This window comes from Onychomys torridus, chromosome 11, assembly GCF_903995425.1.
Source record: "Onychomys torridus chromosome 11, mOncTor1.1, whole genome shotgun sequence".
NCBI classification, from domain to species: domain Eukaryota; kingdom Metazoa; phylum Chordata; class Mammalia; order Rodentia; family Cricetidae; genus Onychomys; species Onychomys torridus.
Genome location: NC_050453.1, coordinates 10255421 through 10281837, shown reverse-complemented (window position 1 = coordinate 10281837; position 26417 = coordinate 10255421). Strand labels below are relative to the sequence as shown.

General features: G+C 40.2%; 1 protein-coding gene across 3 annotated transcripts in view; it reads left to right on the top strand.

Moving 5' to 3' along the window:
* Positions 1–26417, top strand: part of Eprs1 (glutamyl-prolyl-tRNA synthetase 1) — a 69007-nt gene that overhangs the window by 16987 nt on the left and 25603 nt on the right. The window contains exons 7-19 of one of the 3 annotated variants that reach the window (XM_036202016.1): positions 735–861; positions 1501–1693; positions 3832–4003; positions 6595–6828; positions 8085–8169; positions 9059–9118; positions 9498–9518; positions 14204–14314; positions 16863–16999; positions 18080–18287; positions 19198–19310; positions 20206–20323; positions 25365–25724. In XM_036202016.1, coding sequence (XP_036057909.1) covers positions 735–861; positions 1501–1693; positions 3832–4003; positions 6595–6828; positions 8085–8169; positions 9059–9118; positions 9498–9518; positions 14204–14314; positions 16863–16999; positions 18080–18287; positions 19198–19310; positions 20206–20323; positions 25365–25724 — 1939 coding nt within the window. The remainder of the gene's footprint in view (positions 1–734; positions 862–1500; positions 1694–3831; positions 4004–6594; positions 6829–8084; positions 8170–9058; positions 9119–9497; positions 9519–14203; positions 14315–16862; positions 17000–18079; positions 18288–19197; positions 19311–20205; positions 20324–25364; positions 25725–26417) is intronic. The other 2 variants (XM_036202017.1, XM_036202018.1) reach the window with 2 other exon arrangements.

Below are 26417 nucleotides of genomic sequence, written 5' to 3'. Positions count from 1 at the left end.
CAATAAGATCTCAGATCTTTAGGTCAGGGTTATGTAGTCCAGGCTGTCCTGGAACATGTGATCCTCCTGTCCACCACCAGTGCCTCACCACTGCATTGATAGAGGAGGTCATTGCTAGGTAGTACTGTCAACAGTGATTTTTTTCTCACTGTCAGCTGCCCATGGGAACAAACGGTATTTTCCTAGATTCTGGTTTGTAGAGTTTGGTGCTGGATTAGACCTCTGAGATCATTTAGTTAATATTTTCATTGGCATCTGAGAAAACCAAAACCAAGGAAAGTAATCAAAACTCACCACTTTTTCTCTGTTGCAGTAATTTTCATGTTCTCCAACTTAGCCATCACCATGACTGACTGACTGTCTTGGGTGCTTCTCTCTGAGTGTGAGGGTTTGTTCCCAGCAGCCACAAAGCTGAGAGATGGTTTCAGAACTTTTCCTGTAAATGACCATGCCTCTTGGAGGAAAGAAAAGATTGTTCTTAGGGTTGTTATAGTTGTATACCTTCCCTCTGAGAGTTTACGTAAGGAGTTGTACCTTTTGGTTACACTGTCCATGTTCAAGTCTGTTGTTTGGCAGACACATTTTCTGTTACAGCACCTGTTGGTGGAAAGTAAAATGACTGGGGACTATTGTATTGGACGTTTTGTTTAGTTCTTACCTCCTCAAAGAGGTTAAGGGTAAGAATCTAGTTGAAGCATGTTAATGAGTTTCTCTGTGAAATGTTTTTGTTTTAGTTACTTACACATTGGGCATGCAAAAGCTGCTCTTCTGAACCAGCACTACCAGGTTAACTTTAAAGGGAAACTGATCATGAGATTTGATGACACAAATCCTGAAAAGGAAAAGGAAGATTTTGAGAAGGTAATTTAAAGTGTAGTGATGACCTTTTTCTCAGAAAAGTTGATGCAAATTAGAGTGTGATCTGATACCTTCATGGTATGTGAATAAACTTGGTCTCATAGCTGCCTTTTCCCTCCTCATCTGTCTGTTCCATGCCTGAGACCTAAGCCAAAAACAACTGAGCTCCCATAACCAAGAACCAGAGTTAATTTTCTCTTTCTCCGGTTATCGTAGAGTTTACTTGAATACTGCATCTTCCTTTGAATACCAGTTTAACTGGAAGCAGGTTTCCTCTTTTGTCCTAGTCTTATGAATGAAATTAAAACTGCACAGGTATTGTAAGGTGTGGTTTTCTAGCCTCGTGGCATCTTTACTCTGAAGGACTTGTGGTGTGTGCACTGAGGGACAGTGGCGCAAAGTCACAGTTCCAGCTCTCAGTAACAGAGCTCCACCTTGAGAGCCGCTTTCGCAGCTGGAAATCTGGAAGCCAGTGCACTGACTAGCCTTCTTTTTTGACCTGACATCGTGCATCATCCACAGTCATTTTCAGGCTGTTTAAGACTGATAGTGTTTTATTATATTTGCCCAAAATAAAAATCATGGGTTGAAAATGTGTGAGAAAATGACATATACTGATGATTACTTTGATTCCTACTGCAGGTTATCTTGGAAGATGTTGCGATGCTGCATATTCAACCAGATCAGTTTACTTATACTTCAGATCATTTTGAAACTATAATGAAATATGCAGAGAAATTAATTCAAGAAGGGAAGGCTTATGTGGATGACACTCCTGCAGAACAGATGAAAGTGGAACGGGAGCAGAGGGCAGAGTCCAAACACAGGCAAAACTGTAAGGCACAGTTGGTGTCAGATTTTAATTGATACATTTTATTTCTCTTTTAAATGAAAGCTGTTCCTTAAGACACATTTAAGGCTATTTTTCTCTAATTCTTCTGCCCTTCTATGTTTGCCTGATGCAGTCTTTGTGTGTGTGTGTGTGTGTGTGTGTGTGTGTGTGTGTGTGTGTGTGTCTGTGTCCTATTTGTACTCCTCCTTTTTTTTGCCTGGGGAGTCTAATCTAGGGCCTGTACTTGCTAGGCCACTGAGCTTCCTCCCAGTTCCTGGCCTAGCTTCTTACAGCCTTGTCTGCATTAGAACTGTGTGCAGAGTCCTCACTCTAACACCTCATTTCTGTATGCAGTCTTTTGCGTTTATTTCAGTTGGAGGATTTTTTTTCTGTAACATTTATAGTTACTTTAATTTAAATGCCTATTAGTCCTAAAATGTTTGGTAATGCTTCAAGCACCACAGCATGTAGGTATGTATGTGGTCAATATGATGTAAGTTCAGTATCATCTGTATTGCTGCAGAATCACCTGACTGAAGTCTGTGCTTCTTTTAATTATTTTTACACTGCTGTGATCATATCTGACAGAAGCAGCTTAGGGCCATGAGGCTAGGCAGCCAGAAGCTTAAGAGGGTACAGTCAGCTGTTAGAGAGCAACACTCTGTCCTTGTTGCTGGGAGCTTACAGTATGGCTTATTTATGTGCTGGTGACTTTGGAAGCACTGAGTGGGATCAGAATTGATGCTGAACTATTACACTCAAAGATAGAACCCTAATCTTGTACCACAAGTTCCATAATCTCCTTAAACTGTACCAGCAGCTGGGGATCAGGTGTTCACTCAAGGAGCCCATGGGAGACATTTCACATTCCAACAGTCACAACCAAATAGAAAGGCTACCATATAGCCCAGTCTGATGTTGAACTTGCTGTCCTGCCTCAGCTTTCCTGTGCTGGCATGATGGGTTATATAGAGTATGGAGATCACTCTCTTTGGTCTAAGAGACTCCCTTACCTTTCTTATTTGTGACTTGTTCCTGAGTTTACAAATCAGACTTTTGTTTTGGTTTTTGTGTTTTGTTTTTTTGTGTGTGTTTGTTTTTTCAAGACAGGGTTTCTCTATGTAGCTCTGACTGTCCTGGAACTTGCTCTGTGACCAGGCTGGCCGCAAACTCAGAAATTGCCTGCCTCTGCCTCCTGATTGGTGGGATTAAAGTGGTGTGCACCACCACCGCCTGGTACAAATCAAGGTAATTTTATTCACTGTAATATGTTGCTGGAACTTCCACACTTTACTTAAATCTAAACCATCTCATTTGGGAAGCATAGTAAATTTAAGTTGTTATAGTAGACTTTTTTAACTGCAATTTCAAAGGGAGTTAATTGAATTTTGAGAATTATATGTATTTATTTTGATTGTAAGTGAAACGTGTTATAGCTTCAGAAGTTTCCACAGGAAGGTACTCTTTAGCAATTCTTTTTTATCCTGATGGAACAAGCTTTTGATATTCTGAAGCAGGTAGAGCTGGAGCCACTTAGTGTGTAGAGTCCTTTTTGCAGCTAAATCCCTTTATGTCTTGTACCACTGTCTGTTTTCTGTGAGGGTTCGTTTTCATGGAGCCAAGCATTTCCTGTGCCACACTGGGATGCCTAAAGGGACTTTGAAGGAGCCCGGAGGCCAGGCCATCTGTCTCCTTGCTATGATGCAGCAAAGGGAAAGAGTGATTCTGTTGTAAAGACACAGTGTCAAACTTGGAGGTTGGAGAAGGGCTGGCCAGTTAGTTGTGCCTTGATGGGAAACGGGGCACAGCAGGTGAGAAGGAAGGCTTCCTCTTAGGCTGTGCCAGTGAAATTTACTGCCTTTACCTTTTCTGCAGCATTCATTGAGTCTACTTCCTGAAGGTATTGAAGTTTGTTGTTGGTCTGTTTGTTTCTGAAATAGTTTCACTGAGTAGCCCTACCTGGTCTTCATGTTCCTTTCTCCTACCTCAGCCTCCTGAGTGCTGAGGACTACCACCACCACCACGTTCTGCCACACCCAGCTATTAATGTTACAGTGTTTTCAAACTAATGGAATGTGTGTGCAATAAAACAAAAACCTTGTATCAGTCAGATCAGTAAGAATATACCTGTTATATTACAGCTGTTGAGAAGAATCTACAAATGTGGGAAGAAATGAAAAAAGGAAGCCCGTTTGGTCAGTCCTGTTGCCTACGAGCAAAAATTGACATGAGTAGTAACAATGGGTGTATGAGGGACCCAACCCTTTACCGATGCAAAATCCAGCCCCACCCAAGAACCGGGAGTAAATACAAGTAAGTTCAGCGCTTGGCCCGTCGGTGGCCTGGCTTGGCTCTGCTCCTGGGTGAACATGGACAGGAGGGATGCAGAACAGTCAGGGAGCCAGCACCTTTGTCTTCATAGGTGAGTCGGCTGAGTGACCTTTTCTGGAGGCATGCAGTGCAGCCTTGCAGGGATGGCTTTCTCAACTCTCTAAGAACATTTCAGTCTAGGAAAGTCCTTGACACTTTGTGATTTTTTGTAATTTTTCCTGTCTGTCTTGATTAAGTGTGTAAGTATATCTTCAGATAATGGTGTTTCTCTTCTTTACTTTTTTTTCTGAGCATAAATTGACACAGTAATGATAGTACAAAAATTTACAGGAATATAAACAAACCAAGGAAAGAGCATGTATGTTTTAAAGTTTTAATTATATTTTCTTGGGGGTGTTTACAGTATCACATTTTGTTTTCTTTTGTTTTCAAGTTCCTGGTTCTAAGGCCTAAGCTCAGGCCTCATGCTGGTCAAGCAAGTGCCCTGTCACTAACTAACATCCCCAATTTTAGGTCTTTTTCTTTACATAGGATACCCTTTAAAAGTCTGTCTTTGTTCTGTAAAATACATGTTCTCTTTCTTTACTTCTTAATAAAACTTATTATAAAAAAACTTGCACCACACCCAAATTCTGTACAACTTTATGCACCTCTATAGTTAGAATAGTCATTCTGAAGTTGTGAAGCTTCACACTAGACTTTATACTTTCACTATTAAATATATTTTTGCATACCTGTCCACCACCAAAAATGAAAGATCCATGATAGGATTAGGATTAGAACTAGGAAAACAATGGTCATTTTGTTTGGGATGTGGTGGTATCCCAAAGTAGGCTTCATTTGCATTTCCCCTGTGGTAGGAATATTGAACACTTCAAAAGTAAGTTATTGACTTGTTTTATAAAACTATTTAGTTCATTTACTTATTCTTGATTGGCGAGTTTATTTCCTTTGTATTTAATTTCTGCAATTTTTTGTAAACTCGGTGGTTAGCCTTTTATCTGCAGTGCACTCAAGTGTAGCCAATGAAGATTTTCTCTTTGTGCATTGGCTTTTTTTTTTTTTTTGAGAAAGGGTTTTATTTTTTTAATGTAAGCTGGCCTTGAACTCACAGTGATTCTCCTGCCTCAGCCCTGAGTGTTGGGATTATAATCATGAGCCATCTTGCTTTTTTTTTTTTTTTTTTTTTATGTTTTGAAGAAAGCCACTGCATATGAAACCATTGTACCTTCTGCAGATTGGCAGATGTGACTGACAGCTGGTTAGGTTTTTTTTGTTGTTGTTTGTTTTTTTGTTTTTTGTTCTTTTTGCAGAGGGAGTTGAGACAAGGACTCATTATATAGCTTATTCTGACCTTGAACTCATGATCCTCCTGCCTCATCTCAGCTATTGGGAGTATTGATTTGCATTACCCTGCCTGGATAATTTACATCTTGAGCTGAATCTTAAAAAATTAGAAGGCATAGTGTAATAATATATTTTAATAATTCAGGTGTTCCCTCCCTCTTCTCTTGGATGGTGCTGCAATAAACCTAGGACCTTACATACACTAGGCAAGGGTCCTACCAGCTGATGCAGGAAATGCTCCCTGCTGGAATAGAGCTGGGCAGAAGTTCGGTGGTGCAATGCTTACGTCCCATTCAGAAGATCCTGGGTTCAGTCCCCAGCACTGGTTAAAACATAAGTTCCATCTTAAATAAAATGTTCTGTTGTGTGCCTGTCTGCCCTCATCTCTTCCTTCCACCGGAGTTCATTCCTTCTTTCTTTGAAGCAGTGTCTGTCACACTTTGTAGTCCAGACTGGCCCTGAACAGTATATATTTGCTATTACAGAAGTACTATAGAAATTGCCAAACTACTACTGAACTATGTATTAAATTGCAGATTTGCTGACTTATTCCAGTGCTTGGGAGGTAGGGGACTGCCATTAGCCCAAGGCTAGCCTGGACTGTAAAGTGATTTCTAGGCCAACCAGGGCTATATAGTAAGACTGTCTCAAAAAATAAAACAAGTGGGGCAGGAGAGTTGGCTCAGTAGTTAAGAGCACTGAAGGTTCTTCTAGAGGACTGGGATTCCCAGCAGCCCATGACAGCTCACTCCAGTTCCAGGGGATCTGCTGCTCCCTTCTGGCCTTAGCAGGCACTGCACTTACACGCTCACAGACGTATACGTGCAGGTAAAATCCTGAAAACACATAACATAAAACTAATAGTTAAAAATATTTATTTTCTACCTCTTAATACTCAGAGTATATCAAAACATTGTTAGCATTTTTGTTTTTGTTGTTTTTCTTGGTTGGTGTGTGTGAGTGTGTGTTTAAATAGTACATTTTATGCAGCCCAGGTTGGCCTGGAGTCTTGTAATGACCTTTCTGCTTCCATTCTCCCAAAGGTTGGTATTACAAGTGTGAACCAGCATGTCCAGGCAAAACAAAACAAAACAAAACAAAACAAAACAAACCACTCTTAGTATATAAGGAATTATATTTTAAAAGGGTATGACTGCTAATGTTTATGATGAGGAAGATACAATTCTCTATGTTTATTTAAAAAAATTATCTTTTTTTCCCTTTAGTGTTTATCCAACATATGACTTTGCCTGCCCTATAGTGGACAGCATTGAAGGGGTTACTCATGCCTTGAGGACAACAGAATACCACGACAGAGATGAGCAGTTTTATTGGATTATTGAAGCTTTAGGCATAAGGAAACCATACATCTGGGAATACAGTCGCTTAAACCTCAACAACACAGTGCTGTCTAAAAGAAAACTCACGTGGTTTGTCAATGAAGGACTAGTAGATGGATGGTATGTCTGATGTCACCTAAAGTTGACAGAGCAGTAAGGCTTTGGTGTAGCAGAGATTTTTTTATTTTAATTACTTGTAGGTGTCAGGTTTGACTAGGAAGTAGTGTAGTGGATAGGCCTGTAGGCCCGTAAGATTCCTATTCATCTCTGTTTCACACAGTGCCTTAGGGTCTCCTCCCTTGGCTTAGATGTTGTAAACGTGTTGCCTGCAGTAGACCCTGTAAGGAAATGAGAAGTGCGCTGGAGCACATAGAGTGGCGGAGACTGTCATCACTCCACAGCCTCCACTCAGGAGTGACTTGAAGCAAGGGTCAAGTGGTCTCAGCCTGTGAGAATCAGAAGATTTCTGTATTGAGAGGAGTAACTTCCATGGGATTTTTGTAAGAAAGGCTAGTGGAAAAATGGAAATCATCTTGTAGTCATGTACTTACATATAAATGATTTTCATGGTTATAAATCTAAAAACACTATTTTGCCTGAATTAAGAATTTGTGTGTTAGTTTATACTATCGGCATAATGGTGGCCAGGTACAAACATCTATAATTCTGTCACTCAAGAAATTGAGGCAGGAGAATCCTGAGTTCAATCAAAGCTAGCCTTTTTAAAAAGTAAAAAACAAAAATGATGACTATGACTAAGATTATGTATTATGTACTATATATTATGTATTATATATATTCTGGAAAAATTCAATGTTATACAGCTGAATTTGATAAAAGGCAGGCTCGTCTTGGACATTATCTTCATATAAAAGGTATAATTATACTGAAATTTTCAAATCCCTGCCAAATATCAGAACTTCCATATATATTCTTATGTATACATTCATAAACAGTTGACATGATTCTATATCTTGCCTGGTTTTATTTGAGACAGAGTATTACTATGTAGCACTGGTTGGCCTAAATCTTGCTGTGTAGATGAGGCTAGCTGTGAACTCACGGAAATCGCCGGCCTCTGCTTCCCAAGTGCTGCAGTTAAAGGCGTGCACCCTCACACTCTGTTAGGCGTTAACAAGGGACTATCAGTTATTTGATTTGAAATAGCCTTTCTATAGCTAAGGCTGCCCTTGAACTCGCTATGTACCTCAGGCTAATCTTAAATGTGTGATTCCTCCTGCTTCAACCTTGCAGGTGCTGCTGCTACAGGCCTGTGCTACCACACTTCGTTCTGAATATAATTTGTTAAGCATTAAGAATCTTCTCTCTGTAGTCAAGTGATATAAACGTATATTAACAATGTGCATATTTCCCAGGGATGACCCTCGGTTTCCTACAGTACGAGGAGTTCTGAGAAGAGGGATGACAGTTGAGGGATTGAAACAGTTCATCGCTGCTCAGGCAAGTTAAGGTTTTTTCCAGCTCCTCTGTGTTTCCAAACATTCCTAGTAATATCCCTTTTGTTGTTATCCCTGTTCCGTGTGTTGTGTGTTGTGTGTTGTGTGTGTGTGTGTGTGTGTGTGTGTGTGTGTGTGTGTGTGTTGTGGTTCACTGTAAGATTTGTTCTTTTTGAGGCTTCACTCTGTAGCTCATGGTGACCTTGAACTACTGGTGACCTTCCTAACTTAGTTTCCTGAGTGTTGGGACTACAGATACATAATCCCATGCCATCAAGGATGGTCCCCCTCTCTACCCCAGGTCTACCCCTGGTGGCTTGGTAATTGCTCTGTAGACTGGGTTGGCTTTAAGTCTGTAGAGGTCTTCTTGCCTCTGTCTCCCAAATGCTAGGCTTAGGGGCTCATGCCACTGTGTCTACGTAAGAGTAAACCTTTTCTGAAAGGAGTAAGTTAACGTTTTATAATAAATGAAGATTGGGACAGAAGTGTTTCCATGCAGTGGAAGGGCAAGTATCAGCTGTGGCCAGCCTACACAATGGCTTCCAACAAGAAACTCCTGTTAAGGCTACACACCAAGACTGAAATTTCAGTGGAAGTAAATGTGCAAGTATTTATTGTTCTGTTTGTTTTTCTAAGCATGCTTGACTTGAAGCAAAGTCTTCTCCTTAGTATTTGTTTATTTTTTTAGTTTATATTTAGCATATGTAAGTGTGCATGCACATGAAGGTCAGAGGACACCTTTTAGTACATTGTTTTCTTCTTCTACCATGTCAGCCCCAGGGGCTAAACTTAGGTCATTAGGCTTGGTGGCACACACCTTTACCTACTGAGCCATCCTGCCAGCCTACTACTTGGTATTTCTTATTCTTAAACTATCCTTATTGCTTTTCTAGGGCTCGTCAAGGTCTGTGGTGAACATGGAATGGGACAAAATCTGGGCATTTAACAAAAAGGTATGTGACCCTCACCTCTGCCTCACTCTAAGTAGTAGACAATAGAACTCACTGGTGTGCCTGTAACAGAGATCAGGCCTCTGAACAGTGTTATCATTTAACGAAAAGGTACATGATCTTCTGCCTCACTCTTGAGTAGTAGGCAGTAGAACTCACTTGTGTGCCTGTAACAGAGATCAGGCCTCTGAACAATGTTATCACTGCAGTCTTCAGGGAAATGGAATGTTTTTCTTCTTTAAATGGATAAGGGCACTAAGCCTATTAATCACCCCAGCAAGGAACAATTATTGAAGCAACAAACTCAGATTTATGGGAAATGGTAATAGTTTCTCCTTAAATTTCTTATGAATACTTTGCATTTCATTTTTCTGCTTTCAAGCTGCGAGCTCTCTGTAAGAAGGTATCACTTCATACTTGTATTGCCTCAAACATAGCTTTTAGCATAGTACATGTTACAATCTGAGGAGTTATATAGCTTTGAAGCACAATCACATTTCTGTAACAACTTATTCAGTCAACCTGTTGACAGTGCATCATCCCTAGTTTGCCAAATATGTCCTCTGTTCTTTGTGGCAAAGCAAAGGGAGACTTCTCTAACTCTATTCTGCTGTTCCCTTGTGTGCTGAGAGGACATAAGAGTTTAAAAATTACATATTGTATTGAGTTGTAATGAAGGTTGGCTAACTACAATTGCTATGCTTTCAGCTTGAAAAAAAAAAAAACCCAAAGCTTTCTTAATTGGAAAACCAAACCAGGAATCATGCATATTGATATCGTTAATCCCTAATTGGAAGCAGATGCTTGGACACTATAATAAGGCGAATCATTAGAATGCACGTTCTGCACTGCGGTTTCTGTGATTGTGTTCTGTAAATTCTTGACTTTGCTGCTTGGTTGTGCTGATGTCTTGCCTCAAGTAGTTGCTTGTCTCGCATGTGTCTTGAATTTATTTAGTTTTTTACTTTTAGTGAGTTTTTTTATATTAAGGAATCATTAATTGGTTCTTTCTGTTGCTGCAGTTACTAATAACAAACATGAGTAGAATTTATAAAGTTAATATTTGTGTACCTTTTTAAACTCAGCCTTTATAGTTCTAAGTTTTAATCAAGCTATATGTATTTATTTATTTATTTCAAATATATGAAATGTATTTTTCTGGGTCACACGATCCCCTTGCACTTTCCTCCTTGTAGAGAAGCTGCTGAGTTTTCAGATGACACTCTTGTGGTGTTTGTTGTCCATGCTCTAGGCATGCGAGAGACTAGTTGGGTTTCCTTCAGTGGTCTTCCTATGACTAGAAATGAGCTTTTGGTCTTTTGCTCATAACAATTTGGTTTCCCTCTGTCACTTGTTTTATTTTGCCTGCTCCCCCTCCCGAATTGTGTGTCTCCTGGTTCTAGGAGTCTGTGAGGTCACCAAGTTCCTTCTAGGTGTTCAGGCACTTTGTTATGTTCTTTAGCTTACTCTTGGAGACATCTTTACCAGAACCTTTTGCACTGCTCTGGTGGTGTGTGTTGGTGCTCTGGTGCTTTGGGGGCAGAGCTGTACATCCAGATCTCTTCACATCACCCTGGGATTCCCTTTTCTTTCTTTCTGTATGGATCACCTATTTCCTGGATGGTTTTGATTTGTTTGTACTGGGTCTCTGTGATGCCCAGCTGGTCTCAAGTGTCTGGACTTAAGTGGTCCTCTCCCAACTCAGTCCTTAGGAGCTGGGACCACAGACGTGCATGCACTACTATGCTAGCTGTTCCTTCCTTCTAACCATCCTTTCTTTTGTTCTGCACTCTGTGTGGGATAAGGAGACCTACTGAAACCATTTCTATGACATGTGACATATTGTATGATAGATGCTGCTTGGACCAATCTTGAACTTGCAGACGTAAAGTAACCATCCCACTTCAGCCTCCCGAGGAACAAACCGGGTCTATGGTGCTTACCTCTGTGCCAGGCTTATAACCTGGTATATGTGATGGCTTTATTTCTGGACAGGGGCTTACTCTGTAGCCTCAGTCTGTGGGCTACCATGCCTGGCTATGACCTGTTCTTTACCTGCAAATTGTAGTATACCTTGGTGTATGGGTCTGTTTTCATCATATCCAGTGAGTTCTAGCCTAAAATCTCACTCATTCCTTCAGTTCTGAGGTTTCCTAACACACACTCCCCTTTGTTTTTTGAGACAGTCCTAATGTGTAGTCCTGCCTGGCCTCAGACTTAGAGTGATTCTCCTGCTTCTGTCTGCCTCTCAAGTGTTGCAGTTGCAGGCAAATGTAAATCCCTTTCCTTCTTTGCTACCCCTCTCTCTCCTGTACTCCCTCTCCTCTCCCATGTCTATGTGTAGTGCACATGTTCTACCATTGAGCTCTAACCCAGCCTTTCTTCTCTCCAGATATGTGTAGACATTGGGCCTCCAGATTTATTTTCTCTCTTGATTTATGGCTCTACTTTTTGATAGATCTATTTAATTTCCTTTCCTGTTGAATTTCTCATCTTTACTGTCATATTTCAGAGACCTTCAAAATAGCTTTCAATGCATGTTTCATGGTATGGGCATTAGTAGTGTCATGTCATCTGGGTTATCTGTTCATGTTTAATATGGGAGTACACAGGAATGATGAGAAGTTTTAATCCTGTAGGATGAGCTGGCCGTGCTGTCGAGAACTCCTCCATGTAGTCCCTTTAAAAAATTATTGGAAGGTTTTCATTTTTAAATTTTTATTTTATTTTATGGGTATGGATATTTGGTTCAAATGTATATCTGTGCACCGGATCCTCTGGGACTGAATTTGCAGCCAATTGTGAGCTGTCATGAGGGTGCTGGAGATAGAACTCAGGTTTTCTAGAAGAGGAGCTTGTGCTCTTAAGCCTTGAGCCATCTCTCCCCCATGTAGCCAGTAGTTTTCCCAGAGGAGTTCCTTTTGTCACACCGTGAATGTGCAGGTCCTGGCTGTCAGGGCTCTAGAGCTAATGGGAAGTCTAGGAAGGACTACACCGCCATCATCCACTCCTTTCCTTCCTCTGCTCCTGCTGTGTTTTGTTTGTGCGACATCCTCTACAGGCTTGTGTGTTTGGACACCCAGTTCCTCGGTGGTGATCCTCTGGGAGGTTGTGACTATAACCTCTAAGGGCCTGTGTCATGGAGCCAGGCACCTCTCAAGTGTTCTACAGCCACTCTAGCAGTGCCACTGGGCAAGTGCTTAAGCATAAACCTGGAGACATTTCCGATTCACCTTGTTTCTGGGGCTCTTTCAGGCCTCTTTTGGAAATCCTTAGATTTTTTGGAGTCTTTTGAAAACCACTGGTCCAGAGTCTTAAGAATTATATAATTTTAGAGCCAAAAGGGACTTAAATTTTCTTTCCTTCCTTCCTTCCTTCCTTCCTTCCTTCCTTCCTTCCTCCCTCCCTCCCTCCCTCCCTCCCTCCCTCCCTCCCTCCCTTCCCTCCCTTCCCTCCGCTTCCCTTCCCCTTCCTTCCTTCCTTCCTTCCTTCCTTCCTTCCTTCCTTCCTTCCTTCCTTCCTTCCTTCCTTCCTTCCTTCCTTTTTAAGATGAAGGCTCTTTAGGTTGCCCAGGCTGGTCTCAGCTCCTCGGTCGAAGTGATAGTCCTGCCTCAGTTTCTAAAAATTAACAGTTATGTTCTACCATTTCTGGCTATGAACTCCAATTTTTTAAAATAATTTGTGGTTCTCCACACTTGCTTGATAAATTTGTAGAGTGATTTTAAAAAACAAATTTCCAGACTTCGCCTAGACCATTTGAATCATACTTCTCTAGGGCAGCCTAAGAGTCTGTGCAGACAGTGCCCTAGGTTATTAGCCAGCCAGCTATGGAACCTACCCCTTTCTTTTCTTTTCCTCTTTTTTTTTTTTTTTTTTTTTTTTTTTTTGGTTTTTTGAGACAGTCTCTACATTGCCCTGGCTGTCCTGGAACTCACTGTGTTGACCAGGCTGGCCTTGAACTCATAGAGATCTTCTTGCTTCCTGAATGCTGGAATTAAAAGTATATGCCACCTTGCCCACTTTCGACTGTTTTGCAGGTGAGGAAGTTAGCTGCAGTGAATGGAATTAAGCTTCTCAGAGTTGTATTACTTGTTTAAAGATATTTTGGAGGCTTGAATTTATCTGACTGCATTTGTCATCCATCCATTTATCCATCCATCCATGCATTTCTTTATCAGAGGAAGGGTCTTGCCGTTAACTGAGCTAGCCTCCCTGTACAAGGACCTCCAGTATGAGATACAAGCCCAGGTCTGCATCTGCCTTGGGCTCATTTTCTCCAGGTATTTTGTATCTAACCACTCCTATTGTGCTGACTTGTGGATACTTTTCACCGGCTCCAGAAGAGGAGGCTACTACTGTTTTGGAGCTAGACTAGGTTGTTCATTCAGCTAATCTGCAGATACCTACTGGGTGCCTGTCCATGCCAAGTATGTCTTAGATTTGGGATTGTAGTGGTTTCTCTGTGTATATACACACTGAGTGTCCCTTTTCCAAAACACTTGAGACCTGATGTGTTTCAGTTTTCTTACTCCAATGTAGAGACCCACCTTGTTTGTTCTTGTAAACTACAGGGTTGCCTTATTATAGTGACCTAATGCTATTCTGCTATGGATGGTGCTATGGTGCTTAGCTGATTGTAGAAATGATACTTGAAACTCTTAATGTCTCTATCCCTCAAATGGCTGTCTCTCCAGCAATGCAAGACCGAATATCAAATTACCTTTAGATCTTAATTTATAAACCCTCACAGGATTCTCCTCATTTCTAATACTGCTAGATTTAAAGATTATTTTCAAAATATTTCTGACTTGTATTTTTTTTAGTTTCTTTTTATCTGCCAGTAGTTATTTTGGGGAAGAAAATCTGTGTCTATTAGTTTGTAATTAGTTTTTTTATTTTCTTTTTAAACTTTTCTTGAGTGACAGTTAAGTAGTAAAGAAGTAACAAATAAATATGAAAGAATTAACAGGTAAAAAATTAGTAAATGCAGTAACAAATAAAACCAGTTGGTATTCCTATGCTGTTACTCTTTTTATTTATGATGTGTTGCGATGTATTTCAGTATATGCATGAGGATGCTTGTTGCAGGTTATTGACCCGGTGGCTCCCCGGTATGTTGCATTGCTGAAGAAGGAAGTGATCCCAGTGAATGTCCCAGACGCGCAGGAGGAGATGAAGGAAGTAGCCAGACACCCCAAGGTCGCCCTGCATTGTGGCCACAGTGTTTTCTTCTGGTTTGGGGATAGTTTCTGTTTCATATCATTTGTCAAGATTTGATACCAGTTGGAACAGATCTTTGTGTGGGTTTCTTGCTGCTGAAGTAGTTTATTTTACTAGTGATGCCCAACATGTGACAGAACTGTTACGTTCAGTTAGCACTTACTTCTGTTATGTAGAGACAGCTTATTAATTTGTGAGGAGGCCTTTCCGCTTCCTTCTTAAGATGAGGTGTTCCAGTTCACATTCTTACCTGTGTGTGGAAGCTGTGGTACCTCTTCTTTCAACATTACACCTTTGTCTTTCACTCATTGGACCCCTAACGTGCGCACACACATGCATGGCTGTCAGTCAGTAAGTAATGAAGTAAATACATACTATTTTTTAGAGTCCTGAAACTTAATGAAGAAGACATTTTTTTCTTCATCATCATGAACTAAAGTAAACTTCATTTTTATAAATTGTTACTTTTCAAACTCTGAATGAAAATGAGATTAGGACAGGACTAAATTAAAACAAACATGCATCATGCTCCTTTTTTTTTTTTTTTCCTCTTCAAGAGGGATTAGGGACTACGTATGTTTGCAATTTTTTTATTTTATTTTTTGAGATTACTTCATTTTCCCTTCCCTTTACTCCCTTCAAACCTTCCCATAAACCCCTCCTTGCTCTTTCAAATTCATGGCCTCTTTTTCATTAATAGTTGCTCTCTCTCTCTCTCTCTCTGTCTTTCTCTCTCTGTGTGTGTGTGTGTGTGTGTGTGTGTGTGTGTATACATGAGTGCATGCCTACAAAGACCAGAAGTGTCAGATCCCTCTGGAGTGGGAGTTAAAGGCAGTCATGAGCCATCTAACATGGGTGTTGGGAATCCATTCCACGCATTCTGGAAAGGCATCTCTCCAGTCCTTGAATGCTTCTATTTTAATTAAATTGAAGTTAAATGGCCGTGTGTGTGTGTCTGTGTGTTTGTGTGTCTGCTCTTTCCTGGGGAAGCTATTTCTCCCACCCTCAGCATTCCTTAGTTACCTGTAGTTCTTCATCTGTGGTTGAAGCCTCCTGGCCTTTCCTTCTTCTACATTAGCATGTCTGTTGGTGACATTCTTGTTCAGCTCATATTTAGACAGTAGTATTGGTGAGACTGCAAGGCTGTGGCTTTTCTTGGTGTTTTCTTGAATGAGTGAGAACTAACTTACCTGTGAGCACAATGATAAACATTTAGAATATACTTAGGGATTATCTGGGTTAGTAAAGTATCAGTTGTAGGTTCTTCTCCAAGACGTATGACTTTACTATCTCCATGTAGTTGGCTAGGTTTCCAGGACCAGAATGATTTGGTAGGTGAACCTTATACCCTATTAGAGAGCTATTGGTTACTGCCAAGGTACATGTGCCACTAATACACCCTTGGGGCTATGGTGCCATACAGGTTGTTATTGTGTTTCATAGGCATCATAGCTGGGTAGGCCTGTTGATTGCTTCCCTCCTTTGGAAGCTTGCATTCTAACTGGGCCCTATGTCTGAAGTGTATGGTATATACAGCAATAGGAATTTACCTCTGGGGGCTCAGCAGTCAAAGGCAATAGTCAGTAACCAATAATACCAGAGTCTCCTGGACAACTCTGACCAACAACTCAAAAGAAGGCTTCTAGTGCCTGCTGTTAGGTTTTTTTGTTAGGTAGATAGTTATATAGTATGATTCCTTAGGATCTTTTCAGACATCCTCACTCCCTCTTTCTGTCCCTTCTCACAATTAGAGCCCTCCCCCCAGTTTTCCCATTTCCACTTTCAGGTAACTTGTACCCTGCTCTTACCCTCCCTTATTCCCGTCCCCATGAAATGCCCCGTTTTGCTTTTCCTGGTTTCTGCAGTTGCTGTAGGTTATGCACTCATGTCTGAAGACTTGGAGCTAGGAGCCTCAAATGAGAGAGGTATTTCTTTTAAAGTCTTCATCTCTCTCTTCATGTGATCCACAGTGTAAAGCAGGACATTTTGCCTGCCTACACATATGTGGTACTTTCTCAAAATTTGTCTTCTAAAACACAAAAGCTTTACACTTTTTTGCTAAGTTGGCATCTGCTGTCTGATAGTGTTCTGTGAGAATGACTATTTTCTCCTTTGATCCAAAAGCAGTGAGACTGAGGATTGCAAGACACATTCTAGTTGTGGGGTAAATACTGTGTGTTTAGCCCCCCAATCAGGGTTACTTTAGACTAGAAGCATTTCGGATGGGCTATCTGGTGTGAATCTCTTACAGTGACTGGTCCTGTGGTCAGAGATGGGCTTCAGAGTGTGGATTTCTGCTTTGAGGCACTGTGTGTGCCTGTGTAATGAGTGTGCACTGTTTAAATTCCAAGAACAGAACTGGGAACTCGGGTAAAACTTGCCCTTCCTATTTAACAAAACAAGCTTTTAACTGTATCATGAAGAAACTCTGTTTGGTAAAGAATACAGTGGAGAATGGAAGGATTTGCATTCTGTACCCAGTAGTTTGTGGCTGAACTCATATTCTGCTTTTCTTATGATCATTCAGAATCCTGATGTTGGTTTGAAGCCTGTGTGGTATAGTCCCAAGGTTTTCATAGAAGGAGCTGATGCAGAGACTTTCTCAGAGGGTGAGATGGTCACATTTATAAACTGGGGCAACATCAACATTACTAAAATACACAAGTAAGAGTTTTTTGTTTATTTTTCAATTATGTGGGGGAAAAATCTTTCATTTTTCTTTATGTATTAAACATTATCTAATTCAGACCCTGACTAGTGTCCTTGACATTGATGCTGCTGACTAGTAAATTTGCCCAGATGGAGGCATTAATTTTTAGATTGATGCGTTTTTATTTTTTGTGTATGAGTATTTTTTTGCATGAACGTATGTGTACTGTGTGGTGCTTCGTGCCCCCAGAAGTTAGGAGAGGGCATCAGATGATCCCTAACTAGAGTTATAGCTGATTCCTAGCTGCTGTGTGTTCTGGGAACCAGTTTAGATATTTTTTTAAAAAAAAAAAAAAAAAAAAAAGTTTTTTGTTTGTTTTTGGTTTTTGGGCTTTTTTTGTTTGTTTTTTGGTTTTCAAGACAGGGTTTCTCTGTGTAGTCCTGGCTGTCCTGGAACTCGCTCTGTAGACCAGGCTAGCCTCAAACTCACAGAGATCCATCTGCCTCCCAAGTGCTGGGATTAAAGGTGTATGCCACCACCGCCCAGCTGTTTCAGAGCCTTTTGATGGCATCTCATTCAGTAATTGATGAAGGATCCTTTGGATAGGATTTATATATGTAATCTTTATATAGTTTATCTTTAGCTAAACATTTAAAGTAGATTGGCCAATGTTAATGGTGAATTTTACTTTCTAGTAAATATTATGTGCTACAGGTTTTCGGAATATTTCAATGTACTATGTTTAAGAGTTATGTAAGTTCTGAAATCTTAGTTATGTGGTCATTGTCCTATACATGCCTGTAATTGTTAACTTAGCATTGCAGGTTAATGCTTAGTAGTTCAGATGAGTTTAAATTCCTAAGTGTGTTTGTATTTTTCAGAAGAGGTATACAGGCCTGTGCTCCAGCAAATTAGTAGTAACTGACAGCAGTTTGCTCCATTCGTATAACTAATGTCTGTCAGACATATTAAAAAATTACGATAGATGTTTGATTTGAATTTTTCTAAGAGAATTCTTCCACCTTACTACGGAATAATGCATTTCTACCAGTTTACTTTCATTCTTTTGAATGCTTTTTGATTTTTTTATCTAGAAATGCAGATGGAAAAATTATATCTCTGGATGCAAAATTGAATTTAGAAAACAAAGACTACAAGAAAACCACCAAGATCACTTGGCTTGCTGAGACCTCCCACGCTCCCCCTATTCCAGCGGTCTGTGTCACTTACGAGCACTTGATTACAAAGCCCGTGCTGGGGAAAGACGAGGACTTCAAGCAGTACGTCAACAAGGACAGTAAGGTACCTGCAGAAACCAAATCTCATCCTTTCTTACACAAACTCAGCATTTGGAAAGCGAATTTTAAATGTTTTAGTTGCTTATCTAAAATAGAAAGGGCTTATAGAAATTTTATTTAAATATAAATATGTACCTAGGCCTGATGGCTCATGCCAATAATCCCAGCATTTGGGGATTGAGGCAGGAAGGTCATGAGTTTGTGTCAAGCCTGGGCTACAGAATCATATTGTCCCAAAAAGCAAATATATAGCTCAGTGACAGAGCTTTAGCCTAGCATGTACAAGGCCCTGGTTTCAGCTTCCGCACTGAAACAAAATCAGTGGAAACAAACAAACAAACAGCAAAGATATAAAGAGTAATGTTTCTATTTTATAAATGATGGTGAAATACAGTGAAGTTAAGTAACTTGCTCGAAGATGCAGTAAAGAGGAGAGGTGGATTAAAACCTGTGATCCTGCTTATAGAGCCTGTGAGTGTTGCTGTACCTTCCAATGCATTTCCTAGGTATGGTGGGAGCTTATTTCCACAGGACTGCCAGTCAAATTATGAACAAGGTTTCCTATTCATCAATGTTAAGTTTTAAAAATGTGAAGAATGTTCTTGCCTGTAACCCTAGCATTCCTGGGGCTGAGGAAGGAAGATTGCTAGCTCTAGGTTACATTTGTCTTCATGGTGAGATGTCGCAAAACAAAACCAACCAGTCAAAATACTCAGCACTGAAATTAAGTGTGCATTCTCACACAAGCATTTTCATGCGTGTAATGGGTTCCTACTCAAAGCAAAGGCTTTCCCAAATGAACCAGTTCTGTTGTAAGTGAGCATGGTCCAGCTATTGGACTACTCCTTGTATTTTACAGTTATCTTAGTGCTCTGCTTTGAAAACATACATTTGGTTCTGTATCATTTTTGTAGCATGAAGAACTAATGCTAGGGGACCCCTGCCTTAAGGATTTGAAAAAAGGAGATATCATACAACTGCAGAGAAGAGGATTCTTCATATGTGACCAGCCGTATGAACCAATTAGGTAAATATTGTGCCCTTTTTTGTGTTTGGTTTGGTGGTGATGAGGATTGAGCCCACAGTCTCAACAAGCAAGCATTCTACCCCAGCTGTCTTTTAGGTAAATAAATATAACATCTAAACAGAATCTTTGAAGTTCTCACAGTGAATAATTTAAAAGTTGAACTTGATTAAAACACTGTCTGGGGCTAGAGAGATGGCTCAGAGGTTAAGAGTTAAGAGCACTGCTTGCTCTTCCAAAGGTCCTGAGTTTAATTCCCAGCAACCACCTGGTGGCTCACAACCATCTGTAATGAGATCTGGTGCCCTCTTCTGGCTTGTGGGGATATGTGCAGACAGAACACTGTATACATAATAAATAAATAAATCTTAAAAAAAACAAAAACAAAAAAAAACACTGTGTCTGATCAATTCCTGCTCAATTTAATTTGATCTTCTATACTTAATATTTCAGACTTGAGTAATTAGTAAGCAACACACATTGGACATTAATAAGTTATTCATTTCTTGCTGTTCCCCATGAGATGTGAGCAGGTAAAGATCCTGTGCTGGAAGCAGTGAGATGTTGAAAACAGTGCCCCTCTCTCCCCACAAAAATACTGGAAGCAGTGTGTATATAGGATGATGATATCTGATGTGGCTTTGGTTGTTCACTATAGAAGAGAAGTTGGTTCAGGACTACTTAGGTTAGATTCTCAGCTCAGACTACTCTCTTTAGACTAGACCTCTTTTACATTAGTACAGGAGAGACCAAAAAAAATCTCTTAAGTAAGTGGCATTGCCACAGGAATGCACTATAATTTGAAAAGCAGTAACTATGTATCATTGAATTTATCTAGTAATTCAATTCTAATTTAGATAATTTTGTTCAAATAAACTTTTGTCTATTTTCTTTTTAGCCCATATAGTTGCAAAGAAGCCCCATGTATCTTGATATATATACCTGATGGCCACACAAAGGAAATGCCAACATCAGGATCAAAGGAAAAGACCAAAGTAGAAACCTCAAGAAAGGAGGTAAATGCTGACTCTTACAGAGAGCTCTGAAACCTGTAAATTTTATATGCCAAGGCTTAGAAATGTCTTTTTAAGGGTGGTGGGTTTTCTTGCCTTTGAGAATCTGGGATTGAAGAGGACACCAAGTGCTGCTTTGTGCTTTGCTGTTTGTTTCTGTTATCTTTTCTGGGAAGATTTTTTATTTTGTTTTGTTTTTGTTTTTTGAGACAGGGTTTCTTTGTGTAACCCTGGCTGTCCTGGAACTCTCCGTCCTCTGTAGATCAGTGTGGCCTCAAACTCACAGAGATCTGTAGCATGAATCTTAAAGAGTCTTATTAATAAAATGAAACCTGAGGCCTGGTATTGGGGTGAATGCTGGAAGATCAGAGAAGCAGAATAAGCCACAGCTACCTCATCTTGCCAGTTCCTCAGCTGATCCTGTTTCCTCAGACTGGAAGCCTCTGAGTCCTTATCCCGAATGAATCTCAGCTGAACTGCTGCTCCAAAGCCAAAAGCTTAACCAGCCAAATGCTGCTAGTTTCTGATCTTCACGCCTTATATATCTTTCTGCTTTCTGCCATCACTCCCTGGGATTAAAGGCTCACTTCTTGGGATTAAAGGCGTGTGTCACCATGCCTGGCTGTTTCCAATGTGGCCTTGAACTCACAGAGATCCGGACGGATTTCTGCCTCTTGAATGCTAGTATTAAAGGTGTGTGCTACCACTGCCTAACCTCTATGTTTAATATTGTGGCTGTTCTGTCTCTGACCCCAGATATGTTTATTAGAGTGCACAATATTTCGAGGAACACAATATCACCACAGAGATCTATCTGCCTCTGCCTCCCAAGTAGTGGGAGTAAAGGTGTGCACCACCACCACCTGGTGAGAACACAATTTTTTAAAAATGTAATTTTACTATACTAAAAAACTAAGACAGCCTAGACTGACAGAACATTTCTGGGGGACTCCCTCACCCCCTGCAATAGGTCTTTTCCCCCACCCTATCTTTTTCTTCTATTTTGTTTTATTTTCTAGCAGGATTCTTGTTCTTTGTACTTTTCCATCACACACTACCCTGTAGAGAGAGCTCCCTCTTGCCATTAAGGTTCTGGAAAGAGAAAAGGAAAAGGAAGTTTCTGTGGTATGGGTGGTAGGAAAAGCTCCTTTGCCTTTTAGATGGTGAATGTGAACATTTTCTGCTTAGTAATCTCTGTGGGAGTGAGGTAGGAAACCTGCCTAGCTGTCTAGTTTAAGAAGGGCTTTGTAGATTGAGATGCATGTCTTGTTCTCTTCATGCAGAGTGGATTTGGAGATGGTGACAGATGGAGAGAATAGGGTGAGGGTCTTTTATAGCCAGAGCTTGTCAGATGTCCTTTTTCATGGTTCTTTAATCTCTCAGGATTTTCAGTGTCACCCTCAGCCATATGAGTTCACAAAAGTCTCTACATAGTTAAGCTCAAAAAGCCAATAAAATATTTATGTCTTAATTATTTAGTGCCACTTGAAAAATTATACAAATAAATTGAAGATTTTGAATATTAATTATTTATTCTTAAAATAGTATACTAATTGAAAAAACACAATAGTACTTTTATTTTTTCTTGAACTCTAATTACACACATTGTGCTTCCTGTCCATGTCGATTTTTGCGATATTTGCTTTTTAAACACAGCAGCTGTGCAAAGCAGAGCATTTTTCTGAGATGTTTCATCAAAGGAATGTAACACACTTGTGTTAAAACTGAACTGCTGTGAGCTAGTAGCACAGTGTTTTGTCAGGCATATTGTTCAGCAGTTTCTCTTAGATACTTAAAATATCCCATGGTGCTGCTGGGAACTTGTTGACACCTTTGGATAATCCTATACAGGTGGTATCCATGAATCTTAGCAAATGGGTGGGGATCCATTGAAGACAGTAGTGCGATGATGTAAGGTTATATTGGTGCTGTGTTTTATCCAGCAATGCTAGGTTTTATCCAGCAAGAGCTAGGGAAGGATGAAGGGGGGGGTAGGAAATAGGAGGTGGATTCAGGGTGTGGAATTAGGAAAAACCAGTAACTTCTAGATTTATTTTGGTTGACTGAGTAAATAAATAACCTGAGGCAGGAAAGACAGAAGACATAGTTCATTAGGAGAGGAAAGCCTGGCACTATTTACAGTGAGCATGTATGTCTTACACTTGATGCTAATTTGAACAGACTAAAACCTCTAGTTCACCCAGAAGAAAAAAGAGAAACAACAGTTTAAGTGGCGGCAGCATCCTTATAACTGTTTTTGTGCAGTGATTATATACCAGCAATGTCAAACTTTGGGCTTCCTCCTTCCGCGCCCCTTCCTCTTTTTCCGTAGCCTCGTCATGCTAGGTAAGTGATCAGCCACTGATCTGTGGATCCCAAGCCCAGGACCCCTTAGATACTTAAAATGATTTGTTTATGTAGCTTTTTTTTTTTTTTTTTTTTTTTAAGTTTTCTTGTATGGTTGTTTTGCCTGTATCTATGTCCAAATCACCTGTCTGTCTGATACTGACAGATGCCAGATGCCAGAAAAGGGTATCATTCCCTGGAACTTACAGATGGTTTTGACCACTGAGTCATCTCTCCAGCCCCCATAGTTTTTTATTTGTCAGTAGTTACCAAACTAAAATTTAAAAGTATTTGTTTATTTAAGTTTCTTTGAGACAGGATCTGCCCATGTTGCCCAGGTTGGTTTAAACTAACCATCCTCTACCTCTTCTTCCTAATGGCTGTGTTTATAAGAGTAAGTGACCATGCCAGATTGGTGAACTGGGAAGGTTTTAAAAATTGCTAATTCACTTAAAATAACAAAATCCAGTTGCATATTAACATAAATAACTTTTTTGGGGGGATGAGTGGGGGCCAGGATCTCACAGCATATTCCAGGCTGGCCTTGAACTAGCTGGCTAAGTAGCTCATGCTTGTCTTGAATTTATAATCCTACCTCAGCTTCCTAAGTGCTGGGGTTACCGGGATATATGTCATTATGCCGGGACAAAGCTTGCTGTTCAAAGGAAGGTGTCATTTTGAAGTTTGAAATCCTTTTTGTTGCTGTTGTTTGGAGGAATGCAGTTGTTTGTTTTGTTTTGAGATAGGTTCTCACCATGCAGTCTGGTTGGCCTAGAACTTGCTATGTAAATCAGGCTGGCCTTGATCTCAGTGTGATTCACCTGCTGGAATTCAAGGCCTGTGCCAACATACCCAGCTTGCAAATCTCTTTAATGTCTTACTTAAGCACCTCTGAAAACTTGAACTGAATACTCATCAAGAGAATGAGATCACAAAAGGCCAGTTACACCTTAGTGTACTATTTTAATGAAATAGCTATGTACTTCTAGGCCCTTTTTGAAGGGGCTGCGGAAACTCTGCAATCTCACTGGTCCCATGTGGCACCCATCCTCTTACTTATTCTCTCTGAAAGATACCAATGTTATAGTAATTGCATTTGAGTGTCTGTCATAGTGGAAGTAATGACTGATATTAGAGAGTATAGGCTTAATACAAACCACTTGCTTGATGTAGTTTAGATCATAGCTGTGACCATGAAAGGCTTAACTAAGTTGAACATCCAGAGTAATTCTTTCATCTGGATACCACACGATGGTGGCTCTGTGGTGGATATGGCCTCCAGCATGGTAGTGTCATAGTAGGGAGGCTACTTAGGGTAATAGCTCAGACCTCCAGAAGTTAGGGTCTGGAAGAAAAGAAGCAATACAACAAATATCAGAAGTGTGTGTTCAGTAGGGAAAGGAGAAGCGGCATTGCCTTTGTGGTTGTAGCCTGGAAGGTCTCAGAGAGTCAAGTCTGCTGTGTACTATTGGGAAGATAGTTCTAAGCCTACCCAGATTCAGGGCAGCAGACACGCACTTCTTGGTGGGAGGCATTTCAAAGAATGTATGGATATGCTTTGAAACCACAAACCCTAAAAGACATTCAAATGCAGTTGACCATTATACTCAGTATTGTAGTGAGAGATTTCTGTACTCTTTTTGGTTTCCTTTTGATGATCCTTGAAGGTATTTGCCTCCAGTAAGAGACTGTTACTGTCAAAAATTGAAGTCTGATCTAGGACTTATTGATGCATGGTGTGTGTGTGTGTGTGTGTGTGTGTGTGTGTGTGTGTGTGTGTGTGTTTCTTCAGCTCCCAAGTTCTAGAATATTAAGTGTATGCTATCACATCTGATTCTCTCAGAGTATCTCAATGAATTCTTTGCTAATAAATAAATGACACATCTCAACTTTTAAAAAATGTTAATGATAATGCTGAATGACTTTTTACAGATTAATTTCTATTTTCTCTCAGTCTAAATGGGTTAAAAGTACTTAACTTTTATAACAACATACATAGTTATTTTATGTTACATTTCTGGTATGTACGGTAATGGTGATTTATTTTTATTTCTTTTGTTTATTTGAGACAGGGTTTATTTGTTTGGCTCTGGCTGTTTTAGAACTAGCTCTGTAAACCAGGCTGGCCTTGAACTTACAGAAATCCACCTTACTCTGCCTCCTGAGTGCTGGCATTAAAGGTGTGCACCACCACTGCCTGACCTGAATAAATATTTAACACTAGACAGTAAATCTCTTTACTCTACCAGGTACGAGAAAGTACCAAATAATATCTACCCAGAGCCTCTTAACATTTAGTTCTTAGACCAACATGACCAATAAATAAATAGCAATTAGTTTCCAGTTTAAGTGAGAATAGATCTTCTAGCTCAGTGGTGATTTATTCTTGACCTGAAATAAATGCATTATACTTTTGGTCTTCTAAAGAGAAAGAGGCAGGTTTCTACGGAGTCCTCTTACCTCCCTCAGGTTTTCCTATGATGAGAATGCTGCAGTGACTGATTGTTTACCTCTCCTTTGTATGCTGCTGCTATTTCTGTGGGGATAAGGTTTTTAGATGTGAGCTGATTGACCTGAGCTTTTGAAAGAATTGAAATAAAAGTTTTTACAAAATATGATGAAATAGTAAGTTTCATATAAGCTTGTGAGACTGTTTGACATGGATTCATACTTTACTCTTGGTTTTCTGCATCCATAGACAAGCTCTGCTTCTAAAGAAAGACCAGTGCCTGCTGTGAGCAATACTTGTGCTGCATCTGAGGATTCCTCCATCCTTTACAACAGAGTGGCGGTTCAGGGAGAGGTTGTTCGTGAGTTGAAAGCCAAGAAAGCAGCAAAGGAAGATATAGATGCAGCTGTGAAACAGCTTTTGGCTTTAAAAGCTGAATATAAACAGAAAACTGGGCAGGAGTATAAACCTGGGAACCCCTCCACTGGAGCAGCACAGAGTGTTTCTACTAAGTCGCCATCTAGCACTATGGAAAATACATCTCTCTATGATAAAGTTGCTGCCCAAGGAGAAGTGGTGCGCAAGCTGAAAGCTGAAAAGGCTCCTAAGGTCAGTCTGTTGGAGTCAAGAGTACATTGTAAGCAAGCCTGTGAGTTCTGTTTGAACACAGTCCCCTATCCCCATGAAACAATGTGTAAGCTCCCTGTAATCGAACAGTTATTGCCTGCTGTGTGCCAAGACACACTCAAGTGATAGGAAGTATTTGTATTCATGTTTGGTATGCATATGTGTGAAGATGTGTGCTTGCCAGATGTTGACTTGAGGAGGCCTCCTCTGTCTGTTGACCTCATTATTTGAGACAGGGACCCACTGAAGCTGGAGCTCACTGTTTTGATTGGACTGTCTGGCTAGCGAGCTCCTCGCGCACACTCAGGTCAATGTTCCATGCGCTTGTGATGCTATGGGGACTGTAGCCAAGATCCCAGGATATGGTTTCTGTCTACCTCTTCCCATGTCACTGCGGGTCAAGCACTTAGTTTCTGAGATGTGCTGCAAGACAATCCTTATGAAACACTTAGTATGGCATCTGGTGTAGAGTAAATATGCATTGAAATGATACATTGCTTTGTTAATAATTCTAATTTCCCTCAAGAACCTTAGGTAATCAGGGAAATTTGCATAGTGATTGGTAGAGTTTGGTCTTATTTTGGAAGTATATATTATACATGTAATCTTGGTAGGATAGAGTATTCAATAATGTAATAGATTGTTTACCTTAATTTTCTCTTCTATAATATTTCA